Source organism: Scylla paramamosain, chromosome 17 (assembly GCF_035594125.1).
Source record: "Scylla paramamosain isolate STU-SP2022 chromosome 17, ASM3559412v1, whole genome shotgun sequence".
Lineage (NCBI taxonomy): Eukaryota > Metazoa > Arthropoda > Malacostraca > Decapoda > Portunidae > Scylla > Scylla paramamosain.
In genome coordinates, this window is record NC_087167.1 from 16,009,312 (window position 1) to 16,029,053 (window position 19,742).

Genomic DNA, 19,742 nt, shown 5'->3' on the forward strand with positions numbered 1-19,742 from the left:
CCAAGAAAAGAGTGCCATAACAGCTCGAGCCTAAAAAAGAATGAAAAAAATTATTTAGTGAAAAAGAAAAGAGGATCTGATGTACAGTGTGTGGTTAAGATGAATGGGATAGATAGACTGTGTGAAGAGACATTTATCATAAGAATATCTTCAATTTAGATGCCCTCATATTGTAAATCCCAAAGTGATACCCAGTGGGAGTGCATCATTAAATATGTACCTTGTCTGGTAATCCCTGGAGTACATATGGTGGGGCTGTCCTAAGCCTTACTGAGGCTGACCACTTCTTATCTTCTGAGGAGAACCCAGTTTCCTGTAAATCAAGCACACAATATATGAAATTAGAAAATTAAATATTACAAACACAAATTCACAATATCATCATCACCATCATCATCAAGTTATATAACTCAAGGGCTCATGTGGGTTTCCCTCATTCTGCCTTCTCCATGAATACAAAGAAAGTGCTAACCTTTGTCAATTTTGTGCTTACACTTTTCAGTATTATTTCTCCACCTCACATCTAATCTTGCTGCCCTTGGTGTCTGATCAAGTCAACCATATGTTGCATTCATTATCAACTTTCATTCACTGATCATCTTCCATTTTTTTTCCCTTTAATAATTCATCTGATACTAAATTACATTTCCATACATTATCAAATATCAAAATTGCTCAATCTTTTTTCCTCCTTTATAGCTTTCATTGAACCTTATCCACACTCCTAATTTTCAACAACTATTAAGTGAGACTTCAGCTTTTATTTTTATATAAATATAACTTATTTCCTGTACTATTTCTGAATCATTGAGGTATCTAGCTTTTACTTTTATAAAAATATGACTTACTTCCTGCACTGTTCCTGAGTCTGAGGACGGGGGAATGCGGTCACTTCCTGAGGAGGACACTGAGTCTCCACCTGTGGAACAGCCAGAAGAATCTGCTGGGTCAGCCACTGATGTCCCAGAGTCTCCAGAGAAGTTGCGGTGTTGCCGTTCATTCCCAGACTCAATAAGCTGAAATAATGAAAATCTTTGTAAACCCAAACCGAGTATTTTTTTATAGTAAATTTTGAAATTATTATGAGCAAATGTTTTTTTTAATTACATTATACCACCATACTGAAATTCCTAATTTGTACAATAATAAAATGTTATGACCATTTTGTTATAAAAACTTTCACACACACACACACACACACACACACACACACACACACATATATATATATATATATATATATATATATATATATATATATATATATATATATATATATATATATATATATATATATATATATATATATATATATATATATATATATATATATATATAGCAAAAATATTAATGATGCATTATGTATAATTGTATACTCATCATGCAAAAGGTGTGAAAATTATAAGAATATGTATCATTTATACTTATTTACAATTTGCCATAAAATGATGTTAAAATAAACAGAAAATAAACAAATGGATAAATAAATATATATACATACATATATACTTCAGTCTGTCTGTCTGTCTTGTTTCACACCAAGTAAGCTAACAACAATAATTTCCAATACACAACAGTCAGTAATTGATTACTGCTATTGAGAAACATTGAGACTTTAATATTCCAAGGCAACATGAGACTGGTATGGGGATGATATCCCATACTGTACACCTCTTTCCCCTCAATTATACATTATATTACATTATGCTCGTTGACCTAGTTAAGAGTTACAATTTATCACAACTTATTTTCTGAAGAGAGTCTATCGCATCAGGCTGAAGAAACAACAGAAACAGCTTAACTATACTTCTACGAGGCAGTATATGTACAAAACATTACAGAAGATATGCAGTGCTTGGCAAGGCAGCAGTGAACAAATACCTTTAAAATAATATAGGGAAAGAAAAGAAAGTACCATATCATCTTATGCATGTTGCTGTATGTAGAGATATAAGTATGTTGCTGTGTAGAGATTTAACCAAAAGCTTTATCCTCAAACTTGTTCTCTAACATCATGAAGTCAATGCTAATTTTTTAAGCATAAATAAAGAGCATAGGGTCAACCTGCTATTCTTTGGAAGAATACAGAGTACCATATGTCACAGTACTCTGTGATTACATGTGAAATATTTTCAAGTTCACTAATTTGAAAATGTTTCGCATGGAATACTCAAAGAGCAAAATAATAAAATGGAAAATCTTCTCTGGTGTGAAGGACATTGTACTGTGATACTTCATCTCAGGAATTTGAAATTTCATGAATACTTGTTCCCTATAGGAATCTCACTGGATAGAAGGCAGAAGGAAAAGGTAATACATGATTGCTGTTATTTTCAGCTGAATCATCTTTTAGTAACCTTTTTTTTTTTCAAATAATTTATTAATTGTATAATATAAAGCATATTTCTATCAAACATCCAGGACCTGCATCACTCACAACATAGGCAAATCCTCAAACCAAGGCCTGTCCAATCACATCACTTGGGTTTCATTTCCATAATAGAGATGAACAATTTTTATTACTGAAATTAGTTTCAGCTCAATCTTTTCATGTCACTTGTCTTTCCACACTGTTTAGAACATGAGGCAAAGGAATTAGATCAAATGCTAAAAGGTTTTATCACACAACCAACAAACACACGTCTCATCAAAACCTGTCACTGTATTAACTGGTTTTCCCCAGAACTGGAAATGGAGGCTGGATTGAGATTAGATGGCACTGCTGATCTTACATTCCTGATGCACAGCATGGGCATAACTTGACTATATCTCACCTTTTTTTTCTCAACATTTTATTTTTTGCTTATGTTCAATGCCCCTCCCATGAGAAAAAAAAATCTTCTTTTTATTTTCAATTAAGTGCTAAGGAGGGTAGCTGAAACATCACATCACAATCTATCAAAGAATGGAGGTATCTTCATCACGTAATGTCTTGTCAACAGGATTACACTAGTGCACCCTATCACTCATTATCACTGACTTTTTATCAATGAATAAAAGTAAGCAACTTTTCAAAATAACTGAGAAGAGAACTTAAGTGCATTACTGTGTTCCCTCAACTGCTCAGCAGAGTACTGATTCATTACTACCATGGCAAACTCAGCAGGTGGAATAGCTGCCACCAATGATATGATAATGGCAGTGCAGAGAAACATGAACATGAAAACTGTGGGTCATATACTGTATGTGTGTATATATATATATATATATATATATATATATATATATATATATATATATATATATATATATATATATATATATATATATATATATATATATATATATATATATATATATATATATATATATATATATATATATATATATATAGTGGAACCTCTGTTCTTGAACTTAATTTGTTCCTGAATGCCATTCAAAATCCGAAATATTCGGAAATCAAAACTATTTTTCCCATAGGAATCAATGTAAAATGGATTAATCCATTCCTGAACACCCATCCAAGCTTTCTTGGACACTCCCACTGCCAAGATGGCCATTCCACATCTCCAGCTCAGAAATTATTTATCTAGACAGGACGTATTGAATTAACTTAGTGACACAGAACTCATCAAAAGATACTGTTTAGGCTGTGCAGGTATTCTCTTTTTTACCATTTAGCAAAGGGAAGCCTTACAGAGTGACACAGAGAGGAGCAACCAACTTACTGCCAAGAGAGAAAGAGAGGAGAGGTTCCACTCCTGAGTCATGAAAACTGTTTGTTTACATCAAGGCTCTTCAACGGGATCACATTTACCATATTTCAAGATTGAATTACTGTCTTACCAATTGTGTCTCTTCTCCAAATACTGTACATGAAAATTATGGAAATACTTATAGAAACTATAAGTTTAAATATAAATGGCAGCTTTTGCTTTGTCTTTTAGTACTTGAAATCAAGTAACTTAGTTCGAGAACCAAATTACTGTACAGCAACTGAAGCAATTAAGAGTTCAAAATTTAATTAGAACACCAATTTTTTTGAAAAGGGAAGCATTTGGTAACTGAGGTTCCACTGTATATATATATATATATATATATATATATATATATATATATATATATATATATATATATATATATATATATATATATATATATATATATATATATATATATATATATATATATATAAAGCAAATGTTCTTCCTAACTGATTGTAAGTGGTGGTACAAGATATATCATGCTAAGCTAAAGCAGAATACTTATTAAAACTTACAAGGAAAGTCTTCTGGTTGGGAACAGTGTGGAATGTTACAAATAGAAAGATTAAACAACTGAAGAGAAGGTAATGTATAGGATATGGTATTTTGAAATGTACTGTAATACATAAATTCTACATTCATTGACTGTTGATGAAGAATGCATATTTGAAATAACAGTAATACTAAATACATGTAATAAAATTAAATATCTTAATGTGTATCAAAATAAGTATCACATGATCTACAATGTGTGAATGTGATAAATATTTATAAAAAATTACTACGACACAAATGAACATGAAAGTATTTAGTATGTTCAGGCTACACAAGATCAACTAAAGATCAGCTAAAAATGTAATTAGCTAGCAAGAATATACCATGGAAGCAGAAGAAATCACTACCAGGAAAATTCTCCTTACAAACCAATTTTGAAGTGATGAGAGAGCAACGGAATTCATCTTTTATTTTTTTTAACTGATATCTAATGACATAATCACACACTAATTTTACTAATTTTCATACATCAACAACAGGATGATTCACACACTGCACATGTGACCACCAGCTATAGCTGCTTATACCCTCCTGATCACAGCTTATAATTCATAGTCTTATTGACTAGTAAGGCCTTTCATACACTCCACATCTTTTCTTCTTGGCCAAGGAGGTGTATGGACTCATCAGTGAAAACCTTTGCATCTGAGCTTGCACAAATCTCAGCCTGCCAAGTGACAGGCAAGGAAGTAACTTCTGAGTTAACAAGCTGAATAACTTTGTGGGATCCCTTTCAGCAATTTTAATAAGCAAACTTTTTCCTTCCATTCATCAATTTCTGTTGCTAAAATGACTTCTGTTCAGTGTGACTGTGATGATTAAGACAATAATTAAACATTATTTTCATCAATAACCTGAATGGATGTTAATGCTTAAGTATGTTTGGTAAAGTTCATATATTTGTGAGAGTAATTTCTTTCACAATGTAAATACGGTATTTCATATATATATATATATATATATATATATATATATATATATATATATATATATATATATATATATATATATATATATATATATATATATATATATATATATATATATATATATATATATATATATATATATATGAAATACACACACACACACACATACACACTGTGTAGTGTAGTGGTCAGCATGACTGGCTCACAACCGAGAAGACCTGGGTTCGAGTCCCAGGCACAGCAAAGCAAATGGGCAAGCCTCTTAATGTGTAGCCCCTATTCACCTAGCAGCAAGTAGGTACAGGATGTGACCCAAGGGGTTGTGGCCTTCCTGTCCCAGTCTGTGGTGTGTGAGTGGTCCCAGTCCTACCCAAAGGTCAGTCACTATGAGCTCTGAGCTCTTTCTGTAGGATAATGGCTGACTGGGTGACCAACAGACAACTGTAGATGAATGACATGATAATACATGAAGATACTTTAAGACTTACATCTTGCTTCTCTGAAGGTTTGAAAGATGATGAGTTTGTTGTTATGGTGTTTTTGCTTAATTTCATCTTATCATACCAATTTTTTTTGGTATTATTTGTAGACTGAATCTGTGGATCCTGAAAGAAATGAACAAATTTTTGTTACACTATTCAGATTTCATTAAATTTTTTTTCTATATCCACAATGTACACACAGTTAAAATGTACACATAATTAAAATGCTAGTAAGCCAAAACAGAATGGATTTGACTGTAAAAATACAAATAGGCAAATACAAGCACGCACGCACGCACGCATGCACGCACGCACGCACACACACACACACACACACACACACACACACACACACATACACACACACACACTAATGTAGACAGATGTAACGTGTGTCAACAGTGAAACACAGCATTAAAAAAAAGACCTAAAAAATAAATAAATAAATAAGAAGAGATAAGAAAACACAGAATTTTCCAAACAGAGCAAAAGATCAGTGGAATGAATTATCCTCGGTTTTTTTAACTTAATTTGTTCCTCAATGTTGTTCAAAATCCCAAATGTTTGAAAACCAAAACTCTTCCCCCATAGGAATCAATATAAAAAAAGATTTATTCGTTCTCAGACACCCATTCACCATGACTTAGTGGGTGATGACTGACACTCCAACTGCTAAGATGGCCACTCCACAACATCTCCAGCTTATAATTTTTCTTTATCCAGAAAGGATGTATTGAATGAACTTAAGTGACACAGAACTCATCAGAAGATATTATTTAGATCATGCAGGCATTCTCTTTGTCACCGATCAAGTGAGGGAAGCCTTACAGAGTAATACAGAGAGGAGCAACCCACTCACTGCCAAACTGAAGTTACCACTTAAACATCTTGCTGCTGGAAAAATGCAGTTGTGCAGTAGTGATTGCATTGTGGGTCATAGAGAGAGCGACAGGAAGCTCGGGATTACTCCTGAGCACCGAACCTTGTTTATTTACATCGAGGTTCTTGAACAGGACCACATTTAACTTACTTTAAAGATTGAATGACTGTCTTACCCTCTTTATCTTTCCTCCAAATATATGAAAATGAAGGAAATATTTATGGAAACTATAAATTAGTAATAAATGGCAGGTTTTGCAACATCTTGTAGTATTTGAAATCAAGTAACTTTGCTCAAAAAGTGAATTATGGTAAAGCAACCGAAGCAATTATAAGTTAAAATTTTTTGTTTGAAAACCAAGTTGCTCGGAAAGGGAGACATTTCGTAACCTAGGTTCCACTGAGTGTGTGTGTGTGTGTGTGTGTGTGTGTGTGTGTGTGTGTGTGTGTGTGTGTGTGTGTGTGTGTGTGTGTGTGTGTGTGTGTGTCTATATATATATATATATATATATATATATATATATATATATATATATATATATATATATATATATATATATATATATATATATATATATATATATATATATATATATATATATATATATATATATATTTATTTATTTTGGTGTTGAGAGAAAGATATTTCAAGCCTTGCAGAATGAGAGAAAAACACACACACACACACACACACACACACACACACACACACACACACACACACACACACACAAACACACACACACATCTCCTCCCAGCAGGAGGCAGTACACACCTGCCAAAATGATAATTACTCCCAGTGATGTCTGAAGCAGTGGATCAGGGGGTGCTGTGAACTTATCATTAAACCCAGCTGTGACCTCACTGAACATTTCCCTTTGTATTTCACAACACAAGAGGGCACTTATATCCTGCCTTCTAAAGACAACTCTCTTCCTTCACACAAAACTACTTGCTCTTAATTACACACACACATCCTTCACTCAAAATTCAAAATCAACATGGCAACTCCTACAACAGCCTCGGAATCCCCATCTGGGGAGGGGACCACAAATGTCCACAGAATGGACTGCTCTTCTAGTATTGACCCTAAATGTCTTGACACCCCCCTCAACTTTTTCTTCATTAACTTCTGCAACATTAGCAGCCTTAGATCTAATTTTCAATCTCTAGAACACCGCCTTTCTTCTACTGAACCTCATCTTCATTTCCTCACTGAAACACTGGTGTCTGAGGCAACTGACAGTAGCCCCTTTTCTGTTCCCTCCTACTTTCTCTACCCTCATTTTCAATCCAAAGCTGGATATTGTGTCCTATGTGTGCAACTACTTAACATGCTCTTGTGGCCACACTCTTGAATCTTCCAAGTTTTCCACCATCTGGCTATGACTACAGAGTCACTCTCAAACTAAATTTATCTATGCTGTATACCTCTCACCTAACTCTTCTGACTATAAGGAATTCTTTGACTATTTAACTTTCAAGTGGAGCACATTCTGACTCTCTTCCCTTTTGTGGTGATCTCCATTCTTGGAGACCTGAATGTTCATCATCAGTTTTGGCTTTCCTCTCCCTTCACTGACCATCCTGGTGAACTAGCCTTTCACTTTGCCATTCTCCATGACCTAGAGCAACTGGTGCAACACCCTACTTGTATTCCTGACAGTCTTGGAAATACGCCCAATATTCTTGACCTTTTCCTAATCTCTAAGCCTGCTTATGCTGTTATCCTATCTTCTCCGTTGGGTTCCTCCGGTCACAATCTCATATCTGTACATTGTCCTATTGCTCCAATCCTTCCTCAGAATCTCCCAAAGTGGAGGTGCCTCTAGCTAACTGGGAGGACATGAGGAGGTATTATGCTGATTTTCCTTGGAATGACTACTGCTTCTGTGTCAGAGACTTGTCTCTGTGTGCTGAGCACATAAAAAAGGTAATAATGTGTGGTATGGAGGCGTACATTCCTCACTCTTTCTTTTGACCTAAATCTTCCAAACCCTGGTTTAATATGGCCTATTCTCGTGCTGCACATGATAGAGAGGTGGCCCACAAAGCTATTGTACTTGAGCCTTCCATCACCTGAATCTCATGCACTTTAAATTTCTGCCCAGAATCGGACTAAGTCTGTTCTCCAACTAGCCAAAAACTCCTTCATTAATACAAAGTGCCAAAATCTTTCAAGATTTAACTCCCCTTGTGACTCCTGGTACCTAGCTAAAAACATCTCCAGTAACTCTGCTTCTTTCTGTCCATTATTTTAACCTGATGGCATCACTGCCATCTCATTTATTTCTGAAGTTATACTCTTTGCTCAGACCTTTGCTAAAAAACCCTATCTTGGATGATTCAAGGCTTGTTTCTGCCTCTCCTCCACCCTCTGACTACTTTATGCTATCCATTTAAATCCTTTGTAGTGATGTTTTCCATGCCCTTGCTACCCTAAACCCTTGGAAGGCTTCTGGACTTGATGGAATACCTCCTGTTGTTCTCCAAAACTGTGCCTCCATGCTTGCACCTTGCCTAGTCAAACTCATTCAACTCTGTCTCTCAACATCTACCTTTCCTTCTTGCTGCAAATTAGCCTACATTTAGCCTGTTCCTAAAAAGGGTGACCGTTCTAATCCCTCAAACTACAGTCCTATTGCTTTAATTTCCTGCCTATCTAAGGTTTTTTAATCTATCCTTAACAGGAAGATTCTTAAACATCTATCACTACACAACCTTCTATCTAATTGCCAGTATGGGTTCCATCAAGGACACTCTACTGGTGATCTGGCTTTCCTTACTGAGTCTTGGTCATCATATTTTAGAGATTTTAGTGAAATTTGCTGTTGCCTTAGACATATCAAAATCTTTTGATAAAGTCTGGTACAAAGCTTTGATTTCCAAACTACTCTTCTATGGCTTCTATCCTTCTTCCTATAACTTCATCTCAAGTTTCCTTTCTGACCATTCTATTGCTGCTGTGGCAGATGGTCACTGTTCTTCTAAATTTATTAACATTGGTATTTTTCAGGGTTCTGTCCTGTCACGTACTCTCTTCCTATTATTCATAAATGATCTTCTAAACGCTGATGATACCACCTCTGCACTTTACCACATCTTTTCGTAGACATCCAACACTTCAGGAAGTAAATAGTTCATGCAGGGAAGCCACAGAACACCCAACTTCTAATCTCTCTAAACTTTCTGATTGGGGTAGAGCAAACTTAGTATTATTCAATGTCTCAAAAACTCAATTCCTCCATCTGTCAACTCAATTCAACCTTCCAGACAACTATCCCCTCTTCTTCAATGACATTCAACTGTCCCCCTCTTCTACACTGAACATTCTCAGTCTGTTCTTTGCTTATAATCTAAACTGGAAACTTCAAATCTCATCTCTAATTAAAACAGTTTCTATGAAGTTTGGCATTCTGAGTTGTCTCTGCCAGTTTTTCTCATCCCCCCAGCTGCTAACTCTGCACAAGGGCCTTACCCGTCCATGTATGAAGTATGCTTCACGTGTCTTGGGGGTTCCACTCGTACCGTTCTTCTAGACACAGTGAAATCAAAAGCCTTTTGTCTCATCAACTTCTCTCCTCTAACTGACTGTCTTCAGCCTCTTTCTCATTGCTGCAATGTTGCATCTCTTGCTATCTTCTACCGCTAGTTTCATGCTAATTGATCTTCTGATCTTGCTAACTACATGCCTCCCATCTCGTGGCCTCACTGCACAAGACTTTCTTCTTTCTCTCATCACTATTCTGTCCACCTCTCTAATACAAGAATTAACCAGTATTCTCAATCATTCATCCCTTTCTTTGGTAAACTCTGGAACTCCCTGCCTGCTTTTGTATTTCCTCCTTGCTATGACTTGAACTCTTTCAAGAGGAAAGTTTCAAGATGCTTATCCTCCAATTTTCAATGATTCTCTTGACATCTCTTTTGGGACTAGCACCTCTTTTTTGTTTCATTTGGCCACTGATCCTCTTCTATAACACACACACACACACACACACACACACACACACACACACATTCTGACAACAAACTCACCAGGCCATCTGGCAATTTTGGCTTAAGGTTGAAATTATGCATGAATGTCTTGATTTGCCTGTTGAAAGAAAAAATTGGCATATGAGAAAACAGACTTTCAAGTAATCACTATAGTAAAATGACAACATGGCTGCAATTTTCTTCCTTTTATTTGAAATTGAAATGACTGCCTAATAACCACTCACAAAAGTAAATACAACCGAAACATGTTATAAATTGTCATATTATTGAATACATAACATATTAATCTCATATTAGTCATTGTGGTACTGAATATATGGAACATCAATCTATCTGAATAAGACAAATATGACTAGGTACTTACTCCCATCCGTAGGTGAATATGCCAAGGATAAACAGGGTGGTAATGATACACAGGAAAACGATAATCACAATGATCCCAATGGCCAAACCTGGGGACAAAAGAAGAGATCATTAACCCTCTGAATCCAGTAGCCTTTTTATAATCTGATTTCTAGCAAATTTGTATTCATTTACTGTGTTTCACAATTGCTCTTCTAAAATCAGTGAATTAAGTACTGAGTCAAGGAAAATACTGATCTTAAGTTTCTAGTTTTAAGTAACTCTGACTTACAATGGATCATTTCAGTAAGACCTAAAAGTTTACCCAGACTGTAAGGGTTAATACACTACTCACATTCAATGCATTAAATACTAATATACATCTGTCAACCTGTTAGGAATAGATTACCATACACTTGAGCGAGTATTTTTCAGCTGTTCCTTATTCATACAATGGTTTACTGCTCTATCTTCCTGAGGGAGACTGTTTGACATGGTACCCTACTTCCATTTCATATTTCCACACTAAGAGAAGATATCTTTAATTCAAATTTAACTTTTTTAATTCAAATTTTCCGATTTAGAAACACAAAAAGTATGTCTACATTGCTTATTCATTATATGTGTCCAGTAATGCAAAAAAAATAAATATAAATAAATAAATAAAATAAAATAAAATAAAATAATAAAATTTGAGAAAACAAATATTACCGGTTTTTTATATCCGAATTAAAACACACAATTTATCAATATTTTTTCCTAAAGGCAATGGTTTCTATGTTGGCATTTAATTAATTCGAATAAATGCACCGCCTGTGTTAAAGGTAGGGGAGATTTCCCTTATTAGATATACTGACACTTAATAAATCCATAACTTTCCAATTTATACAACCCTGAGAGAGAGAGAGAGAGAGAGAGAGAGAGAGAGAGAGAGAGAGAGAGAGAGAGAGAGAGAGAGAGAGAGAGAGAGAGAGAGAGAGAGAGAGAGAGAGAGAGAGAATAATATAAATATTTTCGCAGGTCGAGTTCCAGTAGTTTTATAGTAGTATTCGAATTCGGATGACGCTGGCTACTGACGCAAGTAATTACAGTGCTTGGTACAACACTATGATTCCCAAGACTCGCCGCGCTGCACACAGGACGCGGGCAGTCGCCGCCGCCGCCCAACCCGCCAATGGAGCCGGCGACGCGGCCGGAAAACCTTTGTGTCACGGCGATTACGAGATCCAAGAAATCTGTGACAATGGTTCACTCGGAACGCAACTCCAAATAAAGGCGGGAACGGCCGCCAAACGTCCTCACATAAAGGCAGGGACGCTCACCCTAGCGCAGGGAAAGGAGCAGAACTGAGAACACCTGTCACTCAGGACTCCACAAGATAGGGTGGCGCAACAAAGGCGTGCGCTGATTTTCTTGACAAGCATCACTCTTCCCTTTGTCACCAACCATGTTAACGCTCTGATGTCTTTACGTCGCTACTTCATTCTTGCATGGTTCAACAAATCTAATGAGGAGGTTACTTGGTAAAGCGTAAAAGAATATGCATTTAAAAATCATTTAGACATATGCTTAATGAAGTACAACAAATACTTCAAGCAAACCACCGGGAATGTAAAATGTCGAATGAAGAGTTGAAAAAACTCCATATCGCAGACTGTAAATAAAAATGAATGTGTGTGTGTGTGTGTGTGTGTGTGTGTGTGTGTGTGTGTGTGTGTGTGTGTGTGTGTGTGTGTGTGTGTGTGTGTGTGTGTGTGTGTGTGTGTGTGTGTATGTATGTGTGTGTGTATACATACCTTGAATTCACACATCGCACAAAAAAAATAGACTTCCTATAATGACATTCTTTCAAACAAAATAACAGCCAAATAAGACTCTAATGATATTATTTCAGAACACTAATAAACAAAGGCACGAGGCAAGTCATCTGGAGCATGGGAGTGAGGGCACCGGGCAGCAACACTTGAGGCTCACCTAGGCAAGGTAATTAAGCCTTTGAGGATCTTGGAGCGTCATAGTTCCCCGAAGGAGGCAACGGGAGGCTGGAGGATAGAAGTGATGGCGCAAAATTCGGAATGACAGGATAAAATTTATTTCTTTGCCACGAAATTCGATTAAGTTGTCCAAGTGTATTCAGGGTCCGTCAGGCTCCGCACTCGTGATTGGTTAAGTTACTCGAGCTGTAACGTAAGACATACGCATGGAGGGCAAGGGGAAAAATGGGCATTACGAAACACAGATAAAGACTGCTGATGCAGACACATGCATAGAGAGGAGAAAAATGAACATTACAAAATCATAATACTTAATAAAAGACTAGAAATAACTACAGACAATAGTGCGAAATTTCCCAACACAACATTTCAAGTTTTAGAAGTTCGAGGTGGGGATGCGAGAGAGACCCCGTTCCTGCGCCACCACCAACAACCTCCGATTACAGCACAAAGGATGGTATTATTTGACGGAAGCAGGTGGCCATTGGACTTTTCCCGCCTCCACCATGATGATACTGGAATGTAACTGTGATGTCACGCTATGAAACTTTCCCCGAAGTTATTATGGCTGATAATGCAGGTTCGTGTCAACTTCGAAAGGTTTCTGTGTATTCGTGATGGCGTGAGCACGATTCGCTGTCATGGGTTATGTACTCGTGCATGCACCGCTGCCTGTGGTGGGCGTCCTATTCTACAGTATTATGCAAGTGTGTGTGTGTGTGTGTGTGTGTGTGTGTGTGTGTGTGTGTGTGTGTGTGTGTGTGTGTGTGTGTGTGTGTGTGTGTGTGTGTGTGTGTATTTGTTTGATTTATTGATTTTCTCTTTAATCTGCACTCATATACAAACAAGGAAACATCTTCATTGTAAGTAATAAGATTAAAACAACATAGGGAAACAAGGGAAGCTGCAAGAAGCCATTCGGTCTACACGTAGCAGTCTCTGTATGAAACATACCTATCTATTTCCATCTATCATCCTCATCCACAGGTTTGCCCAATCTTCTTTTAAAATGTCATAGTGACTCACAATAACAACCTAATAACAAGAGTTTATTCCATTCATCTACCACTCTATTTGAGAATCCGTGTCCTGCTTATTACGGATTCATAAGCAGCCGTAGAATATATATATATATATATATATATATATATATATATATATATATATATATATATATATATATATATATATATATATATATATATATATATATATATATATATATATATATATATTTTTTTTTTTTTTTTTTTTTTTTTTTTTTTTTTTTTTTTTTGTTTATACTGTATTTAGTTCTTTTTTGGTAATGTAGCTAATACAGAGTAGTGTACTTAAATCAAACAACCGACTTAGGACATGAAGGTTTATCGCTGTTTGAAAATCACATGTATTTAAACTTATATCACAAACCCAATAGAGAAGCTGTGAGAAAAATAAAAAGTGTATAGTGGGGATAAATTTGGCAATCAACAAACAGCTAATGAAATATATCAGAAAATAATAATAATAATAATAATAATAATAATAATAATAATAATAATAATAATAATAATAGTAATGAACGTGGTTCTGGCCTTGTGTTTGGCGGGGGCGTCCCCTGACCAGGCGACACCTCCCCAGTGCGAGTGACGTTGAGTGCTGCGGATTGTGTGCGTGTTGACGTGCGTGCGTGAGTAGCATGCATCTTTTTGGGCATGTTTCCGGTCTCACGCAACGTGACCCCATTGGACCCTAACCACAGTAACGGAGGACAATTTGCATACGCAGACTCACTCTTCCCCCTCCTCTCTCTCTCTCTCTCTCTCTCTCTCTCTCTCTCTCTCTCTCTCTCTCTCTCTCTCTGAAATTCGGTACATTCTTTTAAAAACCCTGGAAAACATCTCTCTCTCTCTCTCTCTCTCTCTCTCTCTCTCTCTCTCTCTCTCTCTCTCTCTCTCTCTCTCTCTCTCTCTCTCTCTCTCTCTCTCTCTCTTCTCTTCTCTCTCTCACTCTCATACATCCGCACATAAAGAACCAAGAAATTCGGATAATTCTTTTTAAAACCCTGGGAAACATCTTTCTCCTCGGCCCACTACAGAACGATGTCCTAACAAGTACTGGGAACTCGTTACGAGGGCCCGGCATTACAGCCTCACGAACACAGGAACTCCTCAATTGTCATCTTAACAACAACACAACGACCAGCACCATCCGTCCCGACAAGGCCTCCCATTCAAGATAAAAGCGGGACGTGTGGCGCAGCGACCATGTACGGAGATTCCATACGTACAACCCGACTGTTATTTCTATTATTTCTTCCTGGTAATCGCACTCTAAGGTTCTCTCAGTAACACATGTGGGAAGGTATTAAATTCCATCTCTAAGGCGACGCTCCGAGAGGCGAACGAAAGCTCACTTGGTCCGCGGAACATGGTAGGTACATTCTTTTCAGTTTCACCTTCCACGAAGCTCGCCACACCCACCCATGCAGCCATTACGGCCAATCATATCCCAGTGCTTCTGAGAACATTAATTTATGACCGCCATTCCTGTTGTACTTAAACTGCAACCATCTTCAGACAAGTCTCTCAATGGACACATACATACTCAGGAGCACATTGCAAGTTCACGTAACGCAATGAACAGACCAAAAAATCAAACTTGAAAATTATGCATAAATGAAGAAAATAAAACATATACACGCATGATAAAATTGTAGCCATCTTCACGCGAATCTCTCAATGGCCACATGCATATTAAAGAGCATGGTGGAAATTTACGTAACGCAGTGAACAGACCGAGAGAGAAAAAAAAAAAAAAAAAAAAAAAAAACAGACCAAACAGATAAACATGTTTGATCAAATTCTATGCATGTAAAGTGCTTTTCATATATTATAACTAAAATCTAAGGAAAACACTGATACAAAGGTAATAAATAAGAACCTTGATAAAGATCGGGAGTGACCAGCCGCAGAGTTAGTGATCTTTATCTGACTACACACGGCGCGGTGCACGTAACCAGGCAGACGCGACTCTTGGCTTAGTCCTGTCTGAAGTTTTCCCATGGTTTACTGACTGAGGGGGCGAGGTACTCGTTGCCGTTATATTTGTTTTATCAGGTGTGATGCATAATTAATGTAAACACTTGAGACAAAAATTTAAACAACAGCTAAGAAAATTATTGTATGCCGTTAACAAAAACCTAATGCACCTCAGTCTAATGAAATTGCACCCAGATAGTTAATAAAGACATTGCCCGCCCTTCAAGCAGCCCGGGATACTGGCATTCTCATTTTGTTTGAAGGAGGAAGAGAGAAAAAAAATCTGCATATTCAGAGGCTAATAAAATTGCACCAAGATAGTTAGATGGTTAATAAAGATATTGCACATTTAGATTACGAACTTATTATTGTTTATTTTCCATATATTTATTTATTTATTTATTTATTTTTTTTTTGTGTGTGTGTGTGTCTATTAATGGTTACGTGGAAGAAGTAATTCATGAACGCTTACTTCATCATATTTTTCGAACTGAGGAAACTGCTGGGAGAATATGATCCTGTTATTTTATAGATCTTTATTTACTAATTTATAAATATTGATTATACGGATGACAACTTATGAACACTATGTGACTTTAGGAATACGCCAATCTTCCTGCATCACATTTTTCAAACTTAGGAAATTTAAATGCAAGTAGAATCTAATCGAGCAATGCAAGTAACAGTGGTAAAATACACAGTTTAAGTGAGGGTCTGGCAGTTTCCCGGTTAAAACGAGTGTCTGATAGTTTTCCAGTTCAGGCGAGTGTTTGCCAGTTTCCCAGTTCAAGCGATCGATGGTGTGAGAGTTTTCATAATTCATGCAAGTGTCTGACAGTTTAACAGTTTCCCAGTTCAGGGAAGAGTCAGACAGCTTCATATGCGAGTGTCTGTCAGTTTTCCCCATGTCCTTCAAAAGTCCGCTCATCACTCGCACACACACACTCCTTGGCGCCCTGAACTCGTCACCACACAGGGGATGCTACGGAGCTCAACACGTCGGCCATCAACGTCACCGTAAGCTTGACTTGTAGAGGTCATAGTATTTAGAGCAGCGAGAAGCACGTACGATGTGTGTGTGTGTGTGTGTGTGTGTGTGTGTGTGTGTGTGTGTGTGTGTGTGTGTGTGTGTGTGTGTGTGTGTGTGTGTGTGTTATGAATAGATAGTAAACCAAAATAAATAAATCACACACACACACACACACACACACACACACACACACACACACACACACACACACACACACCCTCCCCTTCCCCGTACACATGAGCGTAAAGACGACACAGCAACAACGATGGAAATAAAGGACGCTCTCTCGCTGGCCATGCAGTGCGTCGGGCCCCGCTAATACGTACCCCGCCATCTGCCCTTACCCGCCGTCTCCTGCAACACAAACAAGAGGATTTCTCCGTAATGCTAAGAGCTTCTTGACCTTCACAGTATCAAGCCCCAAGGTCCGCCGAGAATGCGTAACGTCCACATCCACGAAACGAGAGAAAAGCCAGTGAGCGAGTTCCTGGGACTAACTGAAGAAGAAGTCATTTCACATATTTTCTAAAGAGATGGGGGGAAGTGAGTGTTCGCCAGTGCGTTAGGAGTTACTTATTTTTTCCTCACCACATACAGCCAAAGGTCGGTTTAGTACAAGTTCTGGCCCTGAGGGTGATTTTTCTCATGAATCTTCTAAGAAGGGCCAGAGCTTGGAATTTACCTGCAATCTGCCACAAACATGAAATTCGCTATCTCGTCAATCGTACTCAAATTATATCGGAGGTTCATCTTGAGTTTCAGGTAAATTCAAATAAATTCGCTAGCCAGTTACCAGCCAGTACTTAATCAAGGCCTCGTAACTGCCTGGTGCTAAGTGCAATCACGGAAACCATACAAGATGATGAATTTCCAAGAAACTATTCACATTTTCAGGAAACTATTGGTAAAAACTAAGAACAAATAACTAAACATGTATATGAGAATATGTACATCGCCCCAGTATATATATATATATATATATATATATATATATATATATATATATATATATATATATATATATATATATATATATATATATATATATATATATATAAAAATAGTCATGAAATTCATTACAACAGCACATCTTTATCCCTCTGCTGGAAAAATCCTGACAAAAGAAAAAAAAAAAATAGGAATTCGTATAGGCAACCCGCGCACCGGCCTTCCGAGAACACATACGCGCGCACACACACACACACACACACACACACACACACACACACACACACACACACACACACACACACACACACACGTTTTCCTAAGGATTATTCAACTGCGTTGTTTGTTTATCCTCAATGTTTTTTTTTTTTTTTTCTTCTCTCATCATTCTTCTCTCTCCAGACAAGCGTGACCTGATCCCTATCTTCATCTTTCCTCCTCTCAGTGTGCGAGGAGCTTTCCTAGAAGTTCCTACATTTCTGTCATCTTTCTTATCAACAATGACGGACACAGAAGGAAGACTTTCGGCAAATAATAATAATAAAACAGCCACATGGGCAAGCCGGGGAGGCCAGGGGGATGGGGTGGGCGGAGGCTTGAGGAACGGAGGAGTACTGTAATGTGTTCTAATTAAGGACGAGAAAAAAGGACAAGGGACGAGCAAAGGGCAAAACATCTGCAACCGACATCCAGTGAGTGTCCTACATCCTAATGGGAATACGAGGTCTCTCTCTCTCTCTCTCTCTCTCTCTCTCTCTCTCTCTCTCTCTCTCTCTCTCTCTCTCTCTCTCTCTCTCTCTCTCTCATTTATCATATACAAAAAACTGGTGAAGGGCACGACTATAATTGAATATTATACATATATACTACAACAGCAGCAGCAACAACAACAACAACAACAACAACAACGATAATAATAAAAATAATAATGATGATGATGATGATGATAACAACAACAACAACAACAACAACAACAACAACAATAACAACAACAACAACAATAACAACAACAACAACAATAACAATAATAATAATAATAATAATAATAACTTAAGTGGTCCTCGACAACAACGCCAATCTGTTTTTCTCATTATTCGACAAACGTCGTAATTGACTAACTAAGACAAGGAGTTCAAAGTAAAGGGTGTTGAAAGTCAAAACCATTTAAGAAGGTCATTAAATGTTAAAGCAACGGCAGGAAAACACGAAGAACATTCTCCTGGAACATCTTATCTTCACACTAACACGATAAAAGTAAACAAAAGTATAAACTTAATGACGTGACTTCATAGTATCGCATCCAAAGTCATGTCAAAGGAATGCAGACACTTCGAGAGTTTTATCATTAGTTGACTGCAATTATCAGATGAGGTTCAAAATGAAAATAATAAATAAAAAATTATTAAGCATTTTTGAAGCTCAAATTACGAGTAAGAACATGAGAACATAAGGAAAGCTGCAAGAAGTCGTCAGGCCTACTCATGGCACTTTTTTTCCTTTTTTGTTCCCCAGGCCAGTGCCCCTCTTACATAAAAAAAAAAAATCTTATTTCTACTTATCATCCTCATCCATAAATTTGTCTAATCTTCTTCTGAAAGCTCCCTAATGACTCTGCACTAATAATATGATCACTGTGTCTGTTCCTTTCATCTACCGCTCCATTTGATAATAGTTCTTTTCTATTTCTTCTTTTAAACTTAACTTTACCAAGCTTTAAACCCATTATTTCTCCTCCTATCTGGATTACTGACTCTGAGAATTCTACCCATGTCTCAGGTCTGCAATATCTCTAACACTGGAGGAGTTTGTACTCCGCCCATTCATGAAAGACTACAAACAACCAATTTTCTCCTTAATGCT

General features: G+C 37.0%; 1 protein-coding gene across 1 annotated transcript in view; it reads right to left on the bottom strand.

Annotated features, from left to right (window-relative positions):
- Positions 1 to 19,742, bottom strand: part of LOC135108509 (uncharacterized) — a 116,833-nt gene that overhangs the window by 5,487 nt on the left and 91,604 nt on the right. Inside the window, 5 exon segments of the mRNA XM_064019603.1 lie at positions 221 to 313; positions 849 to 1,016; positions 5,677 to 5,793; positions 10,588 to 10,645; positions 10,913 to 11,000. Coding sequence (XP_063875673.1) covers positions 221 to 313; positions 849 to 1,016; positions 5,677 to 5,793; positions 10,588 to 10,645; positions 10,913 to 11,000 — 524 coding nt within the window.